Source organism: Hirundo rustica, chromosome Z (genome assembly GCF_015227805.2).
Source record: "Hirundo rustica isolate bHirRus1 chromosome Z, bHirRus1.pri.v3, whole genome shotgun sequence".
Taxonomy (NCBI): Eukaryota; Metazoa; Chordata; class Aves; order Passeriformes; family Hirundinidae; genus Hirundo; species Hirundo rustica.
In genome coordinates, this window is record NC_053488.1 from 18631710 (window position 1) to 18652736 (window position 21027).

The 21027-nt window shown below is 40.1% G+C and overlaps 1 protein-coding gene across 1 annotated transcript in view; it reads left to right on the forward strand.

The window, feature by feature from the left end:
- The window catches only part of RANBP3L (RAN binding protein 3 like), a 68554-nt gene that overhangs the window by 31703 nt on the left and 15824 nt on the right, over window positions 1–21027 (forward strand). The window contains exons 2-9 of the mRNA XM_040089954.1: window positions 4433–4685; window positions 14106–14164; window positions 14429–14465; window positions 15043–15120; window positions 16162–16236; window positions 18003–18077; window positions 18734–18849; window positions 19313–19416. Coding sequence (XP_039945888.1) covers window positions 4433–4685; window positions 14106–14164; window positions 14429–14465; window positions 15043–15120; window positions 16162–16236; window positions 18003–18077; window positions 18734–18849; window positions 19313–19416 — 797 coding nt within the window. The remainder of the gene's footprint in view (window positions 1–4432; window positions 4686–14105; window positions 14165–14428; window positions 14466–15042; window positions 15121–16161; window positions 16237–18002; window positions 18078–18733; window positions 18850–19312; window positions 19417–21027) is intronic.

Genomic DNA, 21027 nt, shown 5'->3' on the forward strand with positions numbered 1-21027 from the left:
GAAAAAAGAACCTATAGGGGGTTGAGACTGTGAAGAAAGGCATTTAAAGAACAATATAACCATCACACACAGGCAATATGTTCCAGTGGGAAATCAGTGTTCATCGAATCCGATATCTTTCTACAGGAAGGTCATCTGTGTAGTGAGTGAAGGGAAGGCTGTGAATGTAGTTTTCCTGGGTTTTAGTACGGCTTTTGATACTTTTGTCTGTCACAGCATCCTCCTGGGCAAGTCATCCAGCAGTGGGGTGAGCTGGTGCTTCACAGTGTGCTGGGTAAAGAACAGGTTGGATGGCAGGGCTCAAATGGGACTGCACTGACTGGTGACCATTTAGCAGTGGTGTTCCTCCGAGCTCAAGTCTAGGACCACCTCTGTTCCATGTTTTTATCAATGTTCTGGATGCAGGAGGTGAATACACTTGTGCTGGTTTCAGCTGGGGTACAGCTAATTTTCTCCACAGTGGCTAGTACAAGGCTATGTTTTGGATATGTACTGAATACAGAGCTGATACTACAGAAATGTTTTTGTTGTTGCTGAGCAGCGGTTACACACAGCCAAGGCCTTTTCTGCTTTTGAACTGTGATGCTAGCAGGGAGGCTGGAGTGCCTGAGAGGTTTGGAGGAGACAAAGCCAGGACAGGTGACCAAAACTGAACAAAGGGATATTTCAGACCATGTGACATCATGCTCAGGATAAAAATGAGGGGGAAGAAGAAGCAGGGGGGGTGTGGGGGGGAACGGACATTTGGAGTGATGGAATTTGTCTTCTCAAGTTATTTTACATTTGATGGGTCCCTGCTTTTCTGGAGATGGCTGAACATCCGCCTATGCATGGGAAGTGGTAACTTGTTTTCCTTTGCTTTTGCTTTACTATACTCTCTTTATCTTATTACGAGTTTTCCAGCTTTTACCCTTCCAGTTCTCTCCCCGATCCTGGGGAATGGGGGACAGAGCAAGTGGCTGCTTAGGGCTTGGCTGCTGGCTGTGGCTAAACCTCAACCGCAGTTATCACATTTGGTATGAATTATATTCCCTACTAAAATTTTAATAAGTGGAGACTGCTCAAACCAAGGGTTTTGTTGAGTGATTAAAATGTATCTGTAAATTAAAATTAATGTATTGTGCTTACTTTATTCATGTTAAATAAGGAATTCTCAAATGTTATCTTTGGATAAGTAGCAGCAATGGAGTGCATCATGCTGGCATTCCCAAAACCTGTGCTGTCCTTCGAGGTTCTGTTGATCTGGAGGACTGCAGAGAAGAGTACCTGAGACGTCATTGACAGCAGGATGTATACAGGCATTTTCAGGATTTTATCTGTTTTATTTATTATAATTGAGTGTTCACAAAAGTGTTAGACTCATAATTAAATTATAATGACTTTGATCTAGGATTCATAGTTACTTTGTCTATCAATGAACTTTGCTGTTAGGGGTTAAGTTTTGTTTTGTTTTGTTTTGTTTTTTTCCTTTCCCTATAGAATTCTGCGCCCCCCCCCCCCCCCCCATAAGTTGCTAAGAGACTAAACACTGATGCTTAAAGGGTACTTGACCCACACAAAAGAAGTGGCAAGGGCAGTAGATCACTTAGTTTGGGGGGGAGGGAAATGCTCAGAGGCTCCCAGGAGCTGGGGGTGGTTTCTTCTGCTCTCCGTTTTGGAGAGGATGGTCGGGAGACTGCTGGCTGCGTGAGGAGTCCACTGTTAACGGAGGGTCCGATCCTGGGAATTCTGCCACCATCCATCATCTGCTGGAGTGCCCAGGAATCTGGAGCCCCTCACCTGCTCTGCTGGAGCTGGGCCAGCCCTGCCCGGCCGTCACGGCTTCTCCAGCACTGCTCACTTTGCCAGAACACCCCCCTGCCTGCTGGGGACCCTCGCTGTTCCATCCACCAGCCCGGGAGTTTCCACCGTTCCAGCTTGGTGCTCCCGGGGTCCCAAGGGATCAGACTGCCCCGGGCTTTGTGAAACAAAGCCACTCAAGGTTCCTGGTTCTGTGTATTATTAATGCTGTAGTTGTTGTTGTTTGCCTTGTTATACTTACTAGTAAAGAACTGTTATTCCTTTCCCCATAGCTCTGACTGAAAAGCCCCTTTAATCTTCTAAATTATAATAACTTGGAGAGAAGGGATTAGAATTCCCCATTCCTAGAGAGGCCCCGCCTCTCCCTAGCAGATACCTGTCTTTCAAACCAAGACACTTGCACCATGTGGAGCTGGAACTAATAAGGAATTTGTCTTGTGACCTAGCCAAGAGTATACGCAGATAACTACTCCGCTTTTTCTTTTCTCCCTCTTAATACAAAATTAACTTCATCACAATGTGATGAAAAACTGCTTATGGAGAAACTAGCTGTTGGTTAAATTTGATATTCATAGTTGAAATATAAAAAAATAGATAGGTGTGCTTTATGGTTTCCAAAGTATTTTGCCTGTATTTTTACTTTTAGTTGCTAGTTCAAATGATGTTGTGTACTCACTTGACTGTCACAGTGTATTAAAGATTTTATTATTTAAAGGAGGTTGACAGGGAAAATGAATATACTGTTAAGAAATACTGTATACTGTAAGAATGGTGATGCTGAGTGGCACCACAGAATCCTTTCTTGAGCAGTGTCTAGCAATGGATACTGCAGCTGAGAAGAGGGCGGAACAATGTGATATCTCCACAGAATACTTTCTCCTTCTCCAGCAGTTGTCCTTATGGACATTTATTGATCCCACATAACTCTACAAAGACTGTCATAGGGAGTTAAAGGCATTCATTTCAAATATTTATATCTGTTGTCAGACAGTGCAGTTGGCTTCACTGGACAAATCAGACATAGCTCTGTGCCATTACCTTTTCTGCAACTAGCCACCTCTGTCTGGAGCAGGAAGTTTGTGAATTAAAAAAAAAAAAAAAAGACTGAAAAATTTTGAACAGCGTATCTCAGAAGATAACTAGAATATATGACAAAAGTATAAAACCATGAAATGTTCAGAAGCTAGAATAGGACTGTTACACCTAATAGTAACAAGGCAGTATTCAACTTAAACTGAAAATATGCAAAACAAAAATGACAATGCATTACTGTCACTGTGACACATGACGATGAAGTGCACACTACAAGTCAAGGACTAAGGTTTATTTGGAGGTGGCACATATAATTGGAGGTCACAAAAATACTAAGTTCAACTGTTAAGGCTCATGTTTCTGCACTTCAAGTACTATGTTCAGTTTTGGGACTCCGACTACCTGAAAATGAGGTGCTGGAGCATGTCCAGAGAATGAGGTTGTAGCCAGATGGAACCTGGCCTCTTTTTCCATGTAACAAGAAACAGGACAAGAGGAAATGGCCTCTGGTTGCTCCAGGAGAGATTTAGATTGTATATTAGGAAAATTTCCTCCACCAAAAGGGTTGCCATGCACTGGAACAGGCTTCCAAAGGAAGTGGTAGAGTCACCATCCCTGAAGGAATTTAAAAAGATGTGCAGGTGTGGTACTTGGGAACGTGGTTTAGTGGGGAACTTGGTAGTGCTGGGTTAAGAGTTTGGACTTTGATCTTAGAGGCCTTTTCCAGTCTAAAAGTTTCTCTGATTCCACTGCAGAAGGGTTAAATGGTACACTTTAGAAGTCATGCCAGCACACATTGAGTCTCTAACGAGGGAAAAGAGCACACTGAGCAACTGTGCGCTCCTGGACTTCTTTCATCTTTTTTTTTCTGTGAAACATCTGACATAGGCAGTGTGAAGACACTAGATTAGACTAGACATATGATTCTGATGAACTTACAGTGAATTCCTGCCTTTTTGTCTTGAACTGTGATTACAGGCAATTTGACACCAGGCCTCCAATATATAAAGGCCTCACATCGTTGCCATTTGAATAATTTGGGGCTGTTGCCAGTTAAGAGAGCAGCAGGAGGCACGGGCGAGGCTTCAGAACTCGCAGCACAGCCCGTCTGGAAGGAGGGACGCCAACACCTATTTGTGCTGACGCCGCACTTGGTGCACGTCAGCCTGGGAACGATCGCGCTATTAGGCTACCTTACTTGAAATTTCATCTTCTTTTTGAAAACAAACAACAACAACAAAACCATAGCAGGCGCAGCACTGACAGGAACCCACCCGTGACCGAGCCCCCGCACCCACCGTACCTCCCGGGAAGCGCCACTCGCACAGACCCCCAGCCCGCCCCCTCTCCCTCCCCGCCCGCTTTCCATGTCCCCTCCCATGGCCCGCCCCGCGGGCGCGGAGCCAGCCCCGGGCCCGTCCCCGGGCTGTCCCCGCCGGCCGCCGCCGCCGCTCCATCCCCGCCTCGCTGCGGGAAGCGCCGCCCGGAACGCGCGTCCCGGGGCCTCGCTGGCTGCCTCGGAGGGCGGAGGGTTTCCAGACACTGCTGCGGCGTATATAACGTACATGATTACATATACACAGAGGGATGTGTATAAAAGGGTACTTGTGCTGACCTCATAGTGCGAAACGAGCCAATTCCTGCTTTCCGAGGGAATGTTTTATGTGCAGACACGCGATGCTGTGACGGACCCCGGCCAGGTGCGAAGGTGCCCGACCTCCGCAAAAAAAGAGACTGGCCCGGTGGTCCCTGGGCTCTGCACCCAGCTGCTCACCTGCAGGAACAGACCATGCCCAGGCCCTGCCGAGGCTCCCGTGGCAGCAGGTTAGACCGCAAGGAGGAATGCTTTACAGGTAAGTTTTGTTAGCTATTATCCTTTGCACGTCCCTTGTGTTCCCATGGTCTTTTGGGGTTTTTTTTGGGGGGGTGGGGTGTGTGGAATGGGATAAACACAGAGAATCTGCCGGGTTGGTAGCAGTGCTGTGTGTAATCAAAACAAGAGCTTGGCTGGCTATGCTTATATTATTGCATTGATGGTAATCTGTCGGAAGTCTCCAATTTGTATTTTCCTTGAGGAAAGGACACTGCCAGATGTGTGTATGTGATCTCTGTTTCTGATAGCGTTAAGTCCCCTGCCATTTGAGCTTTCTGCAGCTTTCCTAACTGCTGGGCCTGACAATAGGTGAGAATAGCATTTGCATTCCTGGCCGTACCTGGAAGCAACACTCGTTTTTTCCTGGACATTCGTGCCCTGACGTGCCCTGTGCCTTGAGAGCAAAACTGTCCTGCTCTAGCTCTTCAGATGCCTGACTGCAGAGGTGGACAGAAAAATCCCTTGTTTATGTAGTGAAGAGAGCCATGAATTAGAGTGATTTATCAATATCATTAAAAACTGATGAGGTTGCATACCAGCAAGTGCTATTTATTAAGGACTTTTTGCAGATGATGCCACCAACCATTTTTTACCACAGGTTGATGAATTACCTAGAGGACTTTCAAGGGCTAAGCCTCATGTTATGACTGATACGTTTTAGAGAGGTTGGGCTAATTTATCAGTTGACCAGCCTTTCAGTTTGTGCTTAATATTGAGCACGCAGTCCAATTTATTAACTGAAATTTAAGGTTGTGTGAGTGTTGTTGGATCATGTCCTTATTACCTGTGCAGTTCAATTTCTGTACAAACCCTCTGAGGGTTACTTCTGTGCTACCTCGTACAGATTTATGAAGTTTAAATTTGGTACAATGCCCTGAAAAGGGTAACTTTTTATGGATGTGAATTTTATTGTCCTTGCATTGGTTATTTTACTGGCTTTTATAATAGATTAAAAATTCTGAGCAGTGGGATGTTACAATGTTTCTTAAATATTTTTTAGTTACTCTTTTTGGCACAGTCCTGCTGGTCTAGTGACACAGTTCTGGTATAGTATCATTGCTAGAATTACTCCAGTGATGAGACTCTCAAAAATATTTACTTCACTTAATGTTTGAAATAAAGCCAACTGGGTTACATTTCTCTCAGAAATTATCTTAGAATATTGCTGAGAAATTGTAATTTTCATTGCTATTTTAATACCTGTTTATGTTATAAAGTTCATATAAAGATGAGAACTACTCTACAGAGGTAAGTGGGTGTGACATATGCTGTACTTATAAACACTTCCACAGGCTGTCAGCTGAGTTTCCATGGCTGAAGAGAAGTATTTTAAATTTTAAATCTCATCTCTCACATGGCATGCTATAAACCACAATGGAAGGTAGGAGTATTAAATGGAATTTTTGGATAAAAGAACCCTTTCCACCCTAATCCCTATCTGTGTTTAGAATCTTAAGCATTGAGAAGAGTGACTTAGGAGAGGAGGAACATGTCTTAAGGAGTCTGATTATGCAGGACTGTGCCTGCATGAAGACTCCTTGCTCTCATAACTGGTGTCACTGATGACAGAGAAGTTATTTATGTGGGTTTTGAACTATTTGTATGACAAAGACTGTGCAATATTTGAGTCCCAACAATGTAGTAAAGCCGTCCTAGGAAAAATTCCTTCAGAAGTTTTATTTCGCAATTGTCAATTAGATTAACTTTTCTTTCTGAGTGCAATGAAACAGAAACTTCTTTGATTATGTACTCTCTGCTGATCCAAACAGGGAGGTGTGAAGTTATGTATTGGTTCCCTAAACTGTATTTACAGGATGCTGTCTGAACCCAAGATAAGCAATGTTCACTTCATATTTAGTACAGGGTGTTTAAACAGAGCACAGTGCTGTGTTCAGCAGTCTCTTCATGGGCCACTGAAGTACAGTTGCTCCTGCAGCAAGGTCAGCCAGTAGCCAGATATCAGTGATATATGTTTAAGTTCTCTAGAAATAAAATTCACAACAATGGGTGATTCCTTTTTTTTTTTTCAAATAATGAAAAACTTTGTCAAAGATTTACTCTCAATAGGTTTGAAGTACTTTATTTTAACAATACTCAAGGGGTTTATTTTCGTTATGTAGAACGGTTTCTATTGAACGTGTTTGGAAAATCAGGATTAATGAGGAACTGTTGCAAATTTATTGACATTCAGAAGAGTATTATAAAAGAAAAACTCCGTTAACATACAGGTCTGGAACTATGATTAAGGTAGTGAAGTTGTGTGTTGCTGAATAGCAACATGCATCTCTGATACATTTGTGTATGGGAAACTCTTCTCATTAGCACTGGAGATTTGACCAGATTAGAACTTTGTTTAATTTATGACCTTATTTTCTTTTCCTTTTTTTTTTTTTGAGTGTTTACAGATTAAATAAATCCCATTATTTATATATAATAGATAGAGATGCAAATTGAAGCTATCAATCCTGTATTGCAATGTCTCTAGGGAAAAAAAAAAAAAAAAAAAAAAAAAAAGAGTAAGTGTGCTTGTAAAATCTCCAGTCATGGCATAAAAACTGATCTTATTTTTAAAGACAGTTGTCTTAAAAAGTATTAAATGTACTTCATAAGCAGAATCAAAAGTATGAAGAATAATAAATGAGAATCTGAAAGTACGTTTTCAGGTCCATATTTAGAGCTTTACTTAGTGACCTGTTTTTCCAAAGGTGCAGAAAAGCTGTGTATGTGAATTCCACCAGAATACTCAGCTGCCCAGCGCTTCTGGGAACACACCTGTTACTCAGGGTCAGCAATGGGAAATTTAATGAACCCTTTCCCATACTTCTTTTAAGTTGATCCATTTTATTAAGTTGATTGCATGAAGTACTGTTCTAGGACACCCCCATTTTGCCTCATGTCTTATTTAAGTTTTGGCAGAGGAAAGCCTGGCTTTTGTATTGAGGCCACCGAGAGACCCAAGATGTTGGCTGACAGCATTGTGGCACTTTCTCTTGGTTGTGAACTGACTCTATTTTGTTGCCTGCTTCCATGAGTATTTTTAAACCAGAAACTGGTTCTGTTGCAGGTTTGGAAAATCCTGCTCTTGATTTCTTCTTTACAGAAACCAGAAGCTTTTTTGTTATTTTCCACCAAATTTTAGATGAAAATGGTCCATCACTGGAAATACTGACAGATGTCTTTTTGTATCAAAAGCCAGAAACAATATTTAGACACGAGCCCAAGCTTAGAGAGCAAAATATTTTGTTAATTCATCTTGTTGCTTGTTTTCACTATATATATTTCTCTTCTGCCTGTTGCAGTTTTGCTGTCTAAAGTATTGATAGTCTGCTATGTTTGTGTAGCATTTTGAATAAAGACTGGTTGTATTATTACATAGTTTAACTCTGATTTTCCTTGCAGTCACTAATGTAGAGATCATCGTCTAACGCAGTGAAAATAATTTCTTTTATTAATTTCTTTTATTAATTTTATTTATCAGTACAAATTTCTTGATCCATGTCTTCCACGTAAATGCTAGTCCATTGCTGCTTTCTTTTCCTTCATCTATATTGCCAAAATTTTTTGTCTTAGTGTGTTTTCAAGTAATAACTGTACATAGCACATATTCATTAGTGACAGAATCAAAGTTTTTCCGTGGTGGTTTTTTTGTTGTTTCATTGGTTTTTGGTTGTGGGGGGTTTTTTTTTGGTTTTTTTTTTGGGGTTTTTTTTTTTTTTTTTTTTTTTTTTTTTTTTTTGGTTGTTGTTGTTGTTGTTTGGTTTTTTGGGTTTTTTTTCCCCCCCTTACTGTTTATAAAACTACTTCTGGGGATGTAGCAACCAATGTGGCATTAAATCTACTTTTCTTTTCAACATCTTCCCGAATTGCATGTTCTCATTGAGCTAATTTAGATGTTAAACAATCAAAATAGCAGTCTTTTGTGCAAGAATTTCTTATTATTGATTAACTTCTTTTGGTTAGATTTGTGTGGGAACCAGCAATCTAAGCAGTAACATCAAAATACAGCAGTGTCTCTGCTTCTGTTTTTGCAAATTACAGCAGTAACATGCAAAGCTTCTAAAATATGCTACTCATATCAGAGCACAGAAACTTGATAATTCAATGTCATAGCCCTGTCATTTGATAGGATAAAATTATAAGCTGATTATACATTTTCATGTAGTCTTTGTGTGCTGAGCAGTGCTTACTAGGATTTTGTAAAGGAAAGTTAAAGATTTGGTAAGTCAGTGATATTATTTAGACATTATACAATTTTCAAGTATCATACTATTTGAGAAATTTTTTTCTGATTAAGAAGGGGGTTTCTGTTTGGTTTTGGTTTCTGCCATTTTTTTTTTCCTTTTGTTTGTTTTATTTATTTAATGTTGTGCTATGTTGACCCTGGGTGAATGCTATGTGCCTACCAAAACCACTCTTTCTCTTCCCTCCTCAGCTGTACTGGGGAGAGAAAATTATGGAAGGCTTATGGGTTAAGATAAGGACAGGGACAGTACACTCAGCAATTACCACCACAGGCAAAAGAGACTTGGCTTTGGAAAATCAATTTAATTTAATACCAGTCAGATTAGAATTAGAGTATGGTAGTAAGAACTAAACCAAAATCTTAAAAAACCCCTCTCTTCCCACCCTTCACAGGTTTAACTTCACTCGCTCCTTTCTCTGCCTTCTCTGACTGAGCAGAGCAGCGGCACAGGGAATGGGGGTTATGGTCAGTTCCATCACACATTGTCTCTGCCGTTCCTTCTTCCTCTCTGGAAAGACTCCTCACACTCTTCCTCTGCTCCACCACAGGGTTGCTCCCAGAGGAGACAGTGCTCCATGAACTTCAACAACTTGAGTCCTTTTCACAGGCTGTTGTCCTCCATGAATTCATCCAGTGTGGGTCCCCAGTGGGATCAAAAGTCCTGCCAGCAAACCTGCTCCAGTGTGGGCTGCTCTGTCCACAGGTGCTGCCAGGATCCTGCTCCAGCACGGGCTTCCCGTGGGGCCACTGCCTCCTTTGGGCATCTCCCTGCTCCACTGTGGGCTCCTCCAGGGGCTGCAGGTGGATCTCTGCTCCTCCATGGACCTCCAGGGGCTGCAGGTGGATCTCTGCTCCTCCATGGACCTCCAGGGGCTGCAGGGGCACAGCTGCCTCACCATGGGCTGCACCTCAGGCTGCAGGGGAATTTCTGCTCCGGCAGCTGGAGCAGCTCCTGCCCCTCCTCCTTCGCTGACCTTGTGCCTGCAGAGCTGTTCCTGTCACACATTCTCACTCCTCTCTCACAGCTGCGATTGTCCTTGTGCAGTACTTCTTTGCCCTTCTTAAATCCATTATCCTGGAGGTGCTGCCACTGCTGCTGGTGGGCTCAGCCTTGCCAAGCAACTGGTCCATCTTTGCTTAAAAAAATATGTTAAGTTTTTGCTAGGGATATGAATGAAAGCATTTTCAATATTTTGGCCTGTTTGGTAATGGTGAAGATGAAACAGATTGAATTTTTTTTCAGTTGAAAACATAAAAATTAACTGTTTCAACATCAGAAATAAAAAAACCCCTTTTATTTAGATCACAATTCCTATTTCAGAATTACCTTCTGAAAGATTTGAGTAGGATTTTTTGCATCTCTTTGAGAGGAATAGCAAAAAAGTGCTGTCACCACTTTTGGCATGATTTCAGGCATAGGACTGCCTGAAAATTAAAAACAGGTATGTACTTGTATTCTCTCCACTGCGTCCTTAGCCCTCAAAGTTTAAGGATCATTTATCTATGTTTAGGGCAGGATGGAACAATAGTGATAACAACTCTTAAATTTTCAAAATTATGAGTGTCCCACTTATTTTTTAATGTATATATTTTGTGAAGTCTCAATAGCTTTAGAAAAGGCAATAGCAATGGAATTGAAGAGTGGCATGTCACAGGATAGACAGAGGGACCCTTACATCTCATGGACAATGCTGGCTTTTAGGATAAAAATAAATCTGGTAAAAGAAAATTTACATTATTTCTAGTCTGTTATTCTCGCTAGTGCTCCTAAGGCATCAGACAGCATTTACTCTTCCCAGAATGCTCTTTCAAATGGAATGCAGTCTCCATCCTGTAACCTGGGCGCCTTCCATGTCAGGTAGCTCAGGTGTGAGCACATCTGATAGTGTTTCTGTACAGGACAGGAGGCTGGAGCCAGGACACCATCTGGGTGAGGTCTCAGACAAAGAAATTGGACATTTCTAATGCATCTTCCAGGCAAAGGCCTGTTTTGATCTTTGAATACACCAGACATTTGGCCAACACATTTCTGATTCAGCAGCTTCAGGGGAACTGTAGCACGGGAGAGAGCCCAGTCTGTGGTGATTATTCATGCACAGACAGACAGGTTCTGTGTCCAGACTCTTGGCTGAGTCTGGTGGATTATTCCAGTCCTTGCAGCCAGAGGCAGCTCATTTGGCATTATTTTCTGGTAACTTTCCCAACAGCCTCTTTCATCCACTTGTGCCAAGCTGCTGAGGACTGGAGTGGCCCGGTCTGAACAAGGCACTAGCCAGCCCATGTCTGTCTGTGTCCTGGTGGTGATGATGAAGGGGAATGGCTCCAGCTCACCCATTTCTGTTCCTATGTCTGCATCTGCCTGTGCCTGGCCTTGGCTGCTGCTGCCTATTCCTGGGACAGAGTCTGGCATGGCTCTGTGCAGAGGGTGCAGAAGCACTTCTCTTTCACCCAGCACAGCCACCCTGCCAGAGGCAGACTTAGTGCAAGAAATGAAGGGGAGAAATGCAGAGACACTGACCAGTGTTGAAATTACCGCAATCAATTCGACTGCGCTAACTCCTTGATGGCCTTGTGCTATATCCAGAAGTTCTGGGTGTCTTTTTCTGTGGAGATCAGATATGTTGTGCCTGAATATCTGAGAAGCTGAAAATGTAAATGGAAATTTATGCTTAGGATACATATATAGTTAACACAACATATTTTTAAAACCCCGTTATGAACAGCCTGATTGAAGAGTGAAGATCTTACTGATGAGCTTTGTGGAGTACGCTTCAGAAATTACAAAAAGGTCAAAAAGGTCTTCTTGATTTGAGTAGAAGCATTTTAGAACTGTAAAAACTATAAATAACTGTGACAGTGTCAACAACCTCTGACTAAATCTACAGGCAGCTCTTCGGCTCAAGAGCAGGAGGTGGGATATAGTCTTTATATTTACTGTAATATTAAAATATGTCTATTTATCTTTGAAGGCTACCATTATGGTGTAGCTTCATGATTTTCTGTTGGTAATTAAGCAGTTATGATTTTTTTTCTTCAGGAACTTTTGGGTTTTGAATTATTTTTTGAATCTTCTTGCAGTTTCAAATGTAGTGGGCTTTCTTAATTGCTTCAAATCCCCCGCAGCCTTTTAGCTCTAGGAAAAGTTCACTCTGTGACAGAAAGTCAATTCCTTTTTCACAGTACTTCACTCTTTGCTAATTCCATTCTTTGGAGTAGAAAATGTACCTTTAAAAATGGTGCAATCTTCTGAGCTTGAGGATTACTGAGAAGAATACAAAGGTTTCTGCAGTTACTCTTTACTTTTTGTATTTTTTCTTCTTTCAGTAAGAATGCCAGTTTTGTTTGTTTTTAAGGGGACAGAAAAAAATACTATTCTCTTCAAAAAATTATATTTAAATGAAATACTATTGTTCATGTGTGCCACTCCCCTCTAGTGAATAGAAGTGGAATTGCTTCATGTCATGTCATGCCATTGGCCCCCTAGCTGCAACCAGATTATGGAATTTTTTCTTCAACTTTCAATGACAGAGAGTTATCTTTGTTTCAATGGAACAATGTGAACTTTATTCTGCTTTTTCTATTAAGGAGGAAATAGGCTTTCATTGCAAAGCATGCTAAATTTGTTGAATCCTGTCCTCTGCACACACACAATGCCCAAGTAAATATAAAATTAACAACAGCAAAACTGTATTAGTTACTACTCCTCCGTCTGCATATCTCTGGGCTTGAGTAAAAGTTTAATGCACTTTTCCCCTGTTTATATATATGAAGCATTTATTTTAACAATGTTTACTTTTTCGTTAATAGTTGAATACATTTTTGTGTAGTAATCATAACTCCTCCATGATGTTTGCTTTATTAAACCTTTGAGTAATTGATACTAAAGCTTGAGTTGTTTGGTCACAGATAGGTGTGCAATTCTAGATAAAAGTATCTCTCCACATATTTTCACTTGGATGTTTTTGTTGAAGATGTAACAGAGGAAAGGAGTGTTACAAAAATGTTGTGGATGTGATAACTATTCTGTCAGATATCAGCTAACGAGGCACCAAGTGTGAGATTTCTCTGGCCAGAGGCCAGTCAAATAGCTCAGCAGTCATCCTAGTCTGTACTCCGTACTTATCAGCCATGAAGAGGAATATATGCATTTAGCTTTCCATTTACCATCTGAAGTACACAGCTGAAATATGCTTTTAGTCAGAAGCTGATTGTTTCTATTTACTGCACATGACAGATGTATTGAGCTAGCATGAGATGAATCCTGTATGGGGTAGTCTTTAAAAAAAAAGATCTATTTGTGTCTGCTTTTTTGATCATTAATTATGTCCTTTAATTAATATAATAAATGTGTTGTTAATCAGCGGTGCTGGCGAAAATGGCTTTTTCCGTTACACTGACAACCAAATTTAGTCTGTTAGAGTTGCATGGGCTGTGAAGTTCACAAGCCTAACAAAGTAAACAGCCTGAAGAAGTATGAAATGTAGAAGCAGTGAATCCTAAATCAACATAAACTCAGGTGTGAGACAAATGTATGCAGAAAAATATTTAATAGAAAAGAAAAGCATAGGTCCAATATATTTTTAGTTACACCTAAGAGATGCAGAGTTATGCTGAGACTAGAATTTGCTCTGTAGAGCTCCATATATTTATTTATCATACACACACACATTATCATAGACATCCACCTACGTGAAGCTTAAAGAGCAGAGTGTATTGGAGCTGAAAGGCCAAGTTTATGAAGCTTAAAGAGCAGAGTATATTAATGGAGCTGAAAGGCCAAGTTTAAGGATATTTTACATATCACATCCTCACTCTTTTCTGCTACTCAGAGATGCAGTTCACCACTGTTCTTAAAGGATGGCAGATGTTTTTTTAAAGGCTAAAATAATTTTTTTAAAGAAGTATTAAAAATTAAAATTATGAGGCAAAATCCCATGGCATCTAGTTAGGCAAAACTCACATTCAGATATGGGTATCATAGATTTTTAATTTTTTTTTTAATTGTACTGTACATCACTCTGTATTTTCTTCCTTTGTAACAAAAAAAAAAAAAAAAAAAAAAACCCTTCTGTTTGTTATTGCACAGCATTTTCAAAGCTCTGGTTGATAAATACTATTACGGGATTGTTATTAAAAATTATCTCTTCTCTTTTTCAGAGAGATCAGTGCTTGCCCAGGCAACATTTGTTTTTGAAAAGAAGGACCGCTCTTTGAAGGTAAAAAGCCTTTTTCCCCCCTTTTTCATTATAGATAAAAATTGTTGAGAAATAGGGATTCTATAGACAATTATCTTAGCAGTACTATAAGATTTTAGCCCTGGTTAACACTTGTAATAAATGGTCCAAAAATAGAACAAGAAAGAATAGAAAACAGAAACAAGACAATGCATATATGCTGGATTGTTATACTTTGTGTATATGTCTAGAAAATGACTGTTCTATTTTCCTTGACTTTTCCATGCTTATTTTTTTTTTTTCCAGCGGCCTGCAGAAGACCCAGTTTGCAAAGCTGAAAATGGTAATGACCACCTCACTGAAACAGCATAATATAACTGGGTTATTCATAGGTCTGCCTCAGTGTTTGGACTCTTTCTGTGAGCAGGGGCAATTCCAGTTACCAGACTAAGATTTTCTGGGTTATAGAACCACCTACTCTATCCTAATATGTACATCCCTGTCTTCCCTCAAGAGTTCTTCCGTCTTAACCTCTCATATTTACCAGAAAGAAAAGCTCCAGAAGCCCTGAAAATTGACCAAGCATATGCATCAGCTGTATGAACTCCTAACTGCCTTTTTCTGTTTGCTTGGGCAATGTTATAGTGTAGCTTCTCATTCTTAACGTTTTCTGACCCCATGGGCTATGAAGTGATTCTAAGTGCTTGCTTTAAGTTCTCTGAACTTACTGGAAATAAAGAAGACTCCCCACGGCTTTGTGACAGGCGTTGACTGAGATTCCAAAGCCCTTTTGCTCTTAGGTACTGCCTTAAGGCTGTTCTGTAATTTGCTCCTAGAATTTATTTTGTTCAGGTTTTAATTCAGTATTATAACATCATGCTGATGCCTCCTGCAATTATATTATATTTTCTTTTCTCTAGATTTCATTAGTTGTTCCAGAAAACGTGCAAGATCATCATCTTTGACTTTCCAGAAGTCTGACTCTCAGTCTAATACTGGTATGATATTTATCTCCAGTCATATTTTAATTGGAGCTCTGTGTTCTTATCTGGTAAAGAAAAGAATGAATTCCCCCATCTAAGAAATGTTTCTGCATTGTAGGCATGCTGCAAGTCATGAAAACTTAAACATTGATACTTGCTGGTAGTGTCCAATAAATACCTTTTTAATTAAAAATACATCATTTTTTCAATACTTACATAATACTACATAAAGTAGTGAGAAATCTATAAATTTTGTATCATTTTCTTGAATTGCTGACACAGTCAAGGGAGGATGAGGTAAGGAAAGGAGTTATATCCCTGGCTTCTGGAAGAGATCAGTGTTCCTGGGCAACCCTTCAAAATGTAAAGCAGTTTCCAGAAGAGCCCCTCCTTCTGTCCAGCCAGGAGTTGACTAGGAAGACTCATTAAGGACTGTGTATTTTTTCCGTGGGAAATGAACACGAATCGCTGAAGCTACTGTGCAGAAGGACTGATCTGTTATTTACAATCTTTATTTAACATATGGATGGTACTAGAAAGGTACTTCTGAATTCAAGCATTAATATATGTACAGTGTATTTTTGTTTTAATCACATCTGAATGTACCTAAGAGGACTTAAGATAACCTAAGTTTGGTTTACTCTGAAAGTTAAACTGGGATAGATATGCTATAAATTTTAGGGCATGACTATACCAAAAAATGAAGCAGAGTACAGGAGGAAGCTGGAGTGTTTTCCCTCTTGATTGCACACACTGTTTAAGTGATAGGTCACTGTCTGGCTCTGTTTTGAACCTCTCCACTTGGAGGTCTCCAGGACAGAGCTGCTAGGGAGGGGATTAGCTGCGTGCCTGAGCCCTGCTGTGCTGCTTGTCCTCAGAAACCTCCTGGAATCAGCAGCACAGACATAACCTAACAGTCTGCTTCAGAAAGATGGTAGGTAGCAGATAATAATTTATTCTGCTGTCAATGAAAGCGTGACATCAGCCTGGCTAACCCTAAAACTGGTCTTTTTTATTCTCCAAACAAGTTATAATTTCAGTCTTTCATTCTTTTAGATACAGCTCTCACACAGAAAAGAGAGAGATCATCTTCATTTAACATCCTTCCTACTTTCCCTCCCTCCCAGACAGGTAAATAAAAATAAGTGTTTATGTAGAAAAGCAAGTATTAGCTAAAATAAAGATGGGTGCAGAAATGCTTTTTCTGCAAGACAGAGCTGAAGTGTGTTGGTTTAGTCTGGCATTTAGATGGGAGAGAGGAGCATTTTATAAGGAGGACTGGCAGTTCAGTGGAAGATAAGGTTTTTTTTTTTGTAGTAGGGGAATCCTCTGGAGCAGAGGTGGAATCTTTGAATAATATAAAAACATGCATTTACAGAGTGTGATACAAATTATACTTAAAAAACCAAAATAAAATTACAGTAATTACATTAATAGTTTGCTTGCAATATAATGGTGATGGTTCTTACAGGAAAGTAATTTTCCATCCTAGGAGACTCTCTTCCACCCATCAAGGGGCTCAGGGAATATCCTGACTCTTAGCACTAACAGGAACAATGGAGTGGTCTCAAATCCTAGCTGACGTCTCTTACCAGAGACAAGTTTTTGACAGCCAATGGTGTAGAGGATTTCTAAACAATGTTAAGAGTTCACAGCGTTTTAATAGCGACAAAAGACACTCCTGCAATGAAAAAGTGGTGACTGGTGTATCAGTTGTGCCATTTTAACACGGTACATGTGGGGCATCCCACCCTTAAGGGGAAGGCAGCACCCAAGATCTGTAGGTGGTTGTGGTGGAAAGGAATGACAGAAGTCAGAGGTTCTTCCAAAGCTTAAAGTTTTACTGGTGAATTACACACTTGGCATGAAAACCGGTATAAGTCCTGATCTATTCTGAGCACAGGGAGGTGGACTTTGGATGAAGGGGTAAGGTGAAAGGGAAGAGAGAGAATTAAAGAACATTAAAGAGGAGAAGAGAGAAAGCAAGAAAGAGAGAAAAAGAGATCACCAGTCCTGGTTCCAGCATCAGCGTCAGTGAGAAGGGTTTCCCCACCCTGGAGATGAGTTTCTCTCTTTTTGGGCAAATCAGTTCTCATGTGCAGTTCGTTCTTTCTGGAAATGGGTCAGAGGCTTTGGGGTTCTTGGGTCGTCTTGATGCCCCAACAGTCCATGCCCACTTCTTGGCCTCGTTCCTGCTGTGCTGTGCCATATTGTGATTACGGTTGTCCTGGAAGAGTGCTGCCAAACCTCTTGGTATGGCCCCTTCTCCAGCCACATCCTGCGCTTTCTCACAGTGGGCAGCCTGGTTGGCTCCACAGCTATTCGGATATCAGTGACCTGCACATTGTCCCCCTTACCACCTAGACTTCCACAACACGGTTGCCATCACCTTCTCACTGGTGTTTGCTATCTTTATTTAAAAAGTGAAAACATCAATAGGGCGCTGCCATTGTTCTAGTGAATTATGAAGGCCTTTTTAGCAGAACAGGGCAGGGTACATTTATTTATTTATTCCTATTTGGGTCTCACTTAATCATCTTAAATATGCCTAAAAGTCGACCAGGTAGCATTGGCATTTCAATGTTTCGACAAAACAGGAACATCATTTTTTAAAAAGTGAAGAAAGACTTTGCATTTAAAATATTCATTAATGTCCAAAAGACTGTGACATAGCCAGAAAACTTCTGGTGCTTTCTGGTGCCAAAGTCTGCCCACCGGTAAAAACTGAGACAGTAACAGTTATCTTGGAGATCTTTTTTCAGATGGATATGTTGGAATAATGCTGGAATATTGTTGGAATGTTTGGAATACCAAAACAGGGAGAGGTTACAGAAATATTAATTAATGGTTAAAATTTGTGTGTACTCATTATTCAATTTTAAATTCCTTTTCTGTAGTGAATAAGAATAACATATTCATAACCTCAGCTCTTCTTCAAAGAAATCCTGACATCATCAAAAGTACAAGAGAAGGTAACTGTCATTGTAATATTTATTCACTGTAGTTCCACAAAGACATCCTTTAGAGATACTGGTGCAAAAAAAAAGAACAGCTCTTCTCCATACTGAATGATAGGCTAGGTGTCTTTATGCAGTTCATAACTTACTTGTTTGACAGTGTAAATGACCTGTGACCCTACGGCAGTAAACTCTGGTCTGAGCATCTGCTCTGACTACTTACTTCCTGAGTGGACTGAACATAACCTTCCATAGTGAAATTTCACATTTCTAACTGAACACTTTTGCTTCTGGAGAAGGCAATGAAGAAACCTCTTGGCATCTGAAGATGCAGAATTAAATCTGAAATGCCAGACATATCTTCAACAAAGCAATAAATATAAGTATAAAGAGATACTTAAATATATAAATACAAATATATTTTATAAGTAAAAATAAGAATGTTTATGTATATAACACTTTTTTATCTGATAGGATAACACATTGGTTTCACTTCAGAGTTGTGTATTTCAGAAACCATTACAATTTGTCAGAATATGAAGCAAGTAAACAACAGTAAATGTTACTTAAAAATGTTTTGAAATTTTCAGTTAAGAGGCAAGACATGTAGGTATGAATTAGATGTGAAGAAAAAGTGTATGTTTAAATATTTTGTCTTTGTATTTTGCAAGGATCCTTGTCACCAAGTCAGTTGTGGAATGTCATTAGACCTGCCACTTTACAGCCCCCACAAGCCCTGACCTGTCCTGTAGTATCTCTAGTGACTAAGAAAGAAGCATGTGTTCAGGTAAAAAGAAAAATAATTTTACTGGAGCTCAAATTAAGGAAAAAAACCCAATCAAAACCAAACACCAAACAAACCAGCGCTGTTTAAAAGCAAATAATTATTCCACTGCGTGATTTTCAAGAAAGTTCCCATGTAAATTTCAGTGGAATTGATGTATCACTGACATGATGTGAAATGTTAAACTCATGCTGACTGTGTTTGAAAAGCATCTTTTCTCTGCAGGCTGTCTTGTCTTTCTGATATCAGGGTTCTTTGGGAAAATCAGCTTTGGGTGTTTTGGATTTGTTTATTTAGAATTTTAATTGGGGGCACTGGCTTAGTACACATCTGGAGGAATGTGTACTAACCACATCTATTAGCTGTATCTATGTCTGTCTATCCATAGTGACTGGATTCTAGCAGATCTGTTGAAAGCAGAAAATATACTACCTCTAATTAATCCATTTGATTTTGTTATTCCTAGCTATCTGAAGACAGCTCTTATTCATCCGCTGAGAATTCACTAAACTCCAAAACAGCAGTGGGGTCATCTATTACCTTGAGTCTTTCCAGCTCTCAAAAAACACAGTAAGATTTTATTTATTATATTTCTATATCATCTTGTCACTCGGCTGATGCCCTGCCCTTTCATCATCTGTGTCTAACCTGCTACTAAGACCATGGTATCTGCACCCACACAGAGCTCAGTGGTGTTTGTGTGTGGTGTCAAGGTTTGTGTCTTGGCATGAGCTTCATATGCCATAAAAAATGGACTCGCAACTGCAATTAATCTCTATGGCACAGGCAGTTTCTCACAAGCAACCAAGCTGGAAACTTTTGGTTTGCCATCTCTCTTCTAACTGTATGTCTGCTGCATCTCATAGAAAAGGTGCAGAGAACCTCAGGAAATTTCCTTCTTTTGAGCAATTACCAATACATGTCAGCATATTGGACACAAGAGGCATAAAGGAAAAAATACAGGATTGATTTGGAAGACCAGGTGAATGCTGCATTTGATCCTCTACTTTCATTCACAAAACAGAATTTCTGGCATGAAAAGTTTTCTGTGGTGACAGTGATAGGTTATCATTTTTGTTCACCACAGACTTCAGAATTTCTGTGAGGAAGCTGACGTCCTTGGACTAGGATATTTCCCTATCCTTCTGACACTGTATGTGATGGAAGGAACCTCATTCTTAGAGATCAATCGGATTCTGACTAAAAGCTTGGAAAGCTTGTGTCAAAAGTGACAGAAATACAATGCTGAGAAAACACCGGCTTCTGGTCATGTATGCGACTTTGCACAAGGTTTTGCTTGGGAAACAGAAAGGGGTCAAGGCTAGCACTGAGAAGGCCAGCACTCACGAGAGCTCTAGGTCTGCGGTTGTCTTGTGGTATTAATACTGTTTGCTGATGTTGATGACTATTATTTACCTGGAAGTTGTGATCATCGGGAAAATAACTGGTATCACTTTTGATTAGAGAATGACTTTTCAAAATTGCTAGGGCCACAGATAATAGATTTCTAATGTTGCCCAATTCCCCCTCCAACCCAAGGAGGGCATAAAATATGTTGATTGTAAAGAATTCTGTGCTAGTCTTCTACAGGGCTAGATGGACCACAGATAAAGGTTGGGATGCACAGTGCCAGGGTTCTGAGGAGGCAAGGGATTTTTAGATGCACAAAACCCTTAGATTCTTAATTCTTATCAACAAAAAGAACACCATTAGGGGGCAGATGGTCACTGTGATTTTGGAAGAACCAACCTTTTCTATTACATTTAATGCTGTTGTGATGCCCTCTGAGGACAACATGTAGCCTCACAGCACACTGGGTTTTTAGCAGAATCTGAATGATGGTAATACATTTTTTAGAAAAGCTAAATCAGTTGCTGTTAAATTTATTTACTTTCTGTCAGCTGCACAATATCTAGGAAAAGATTGGTGAGTGACTTTCTCCTGCGGAAATAGAGAAATGCAACACAGTGATTCAGTGCCAACAAGCTAACTTAAAGTTAAAGGTACTTATGGTATTTCTTTCCCTATCCTGATTGGAGTGTTTGTGTCTCTTGAATTCTGAATATCACAATACTAGTTTTATCACAATCATGGTAAACGTTGGTTCCTTTGGCAGTTGAAAACTAATTTAAATACAACCAGATGCTTACTGCTTTTCTGAGATTGCAGGAGGATGTAAGT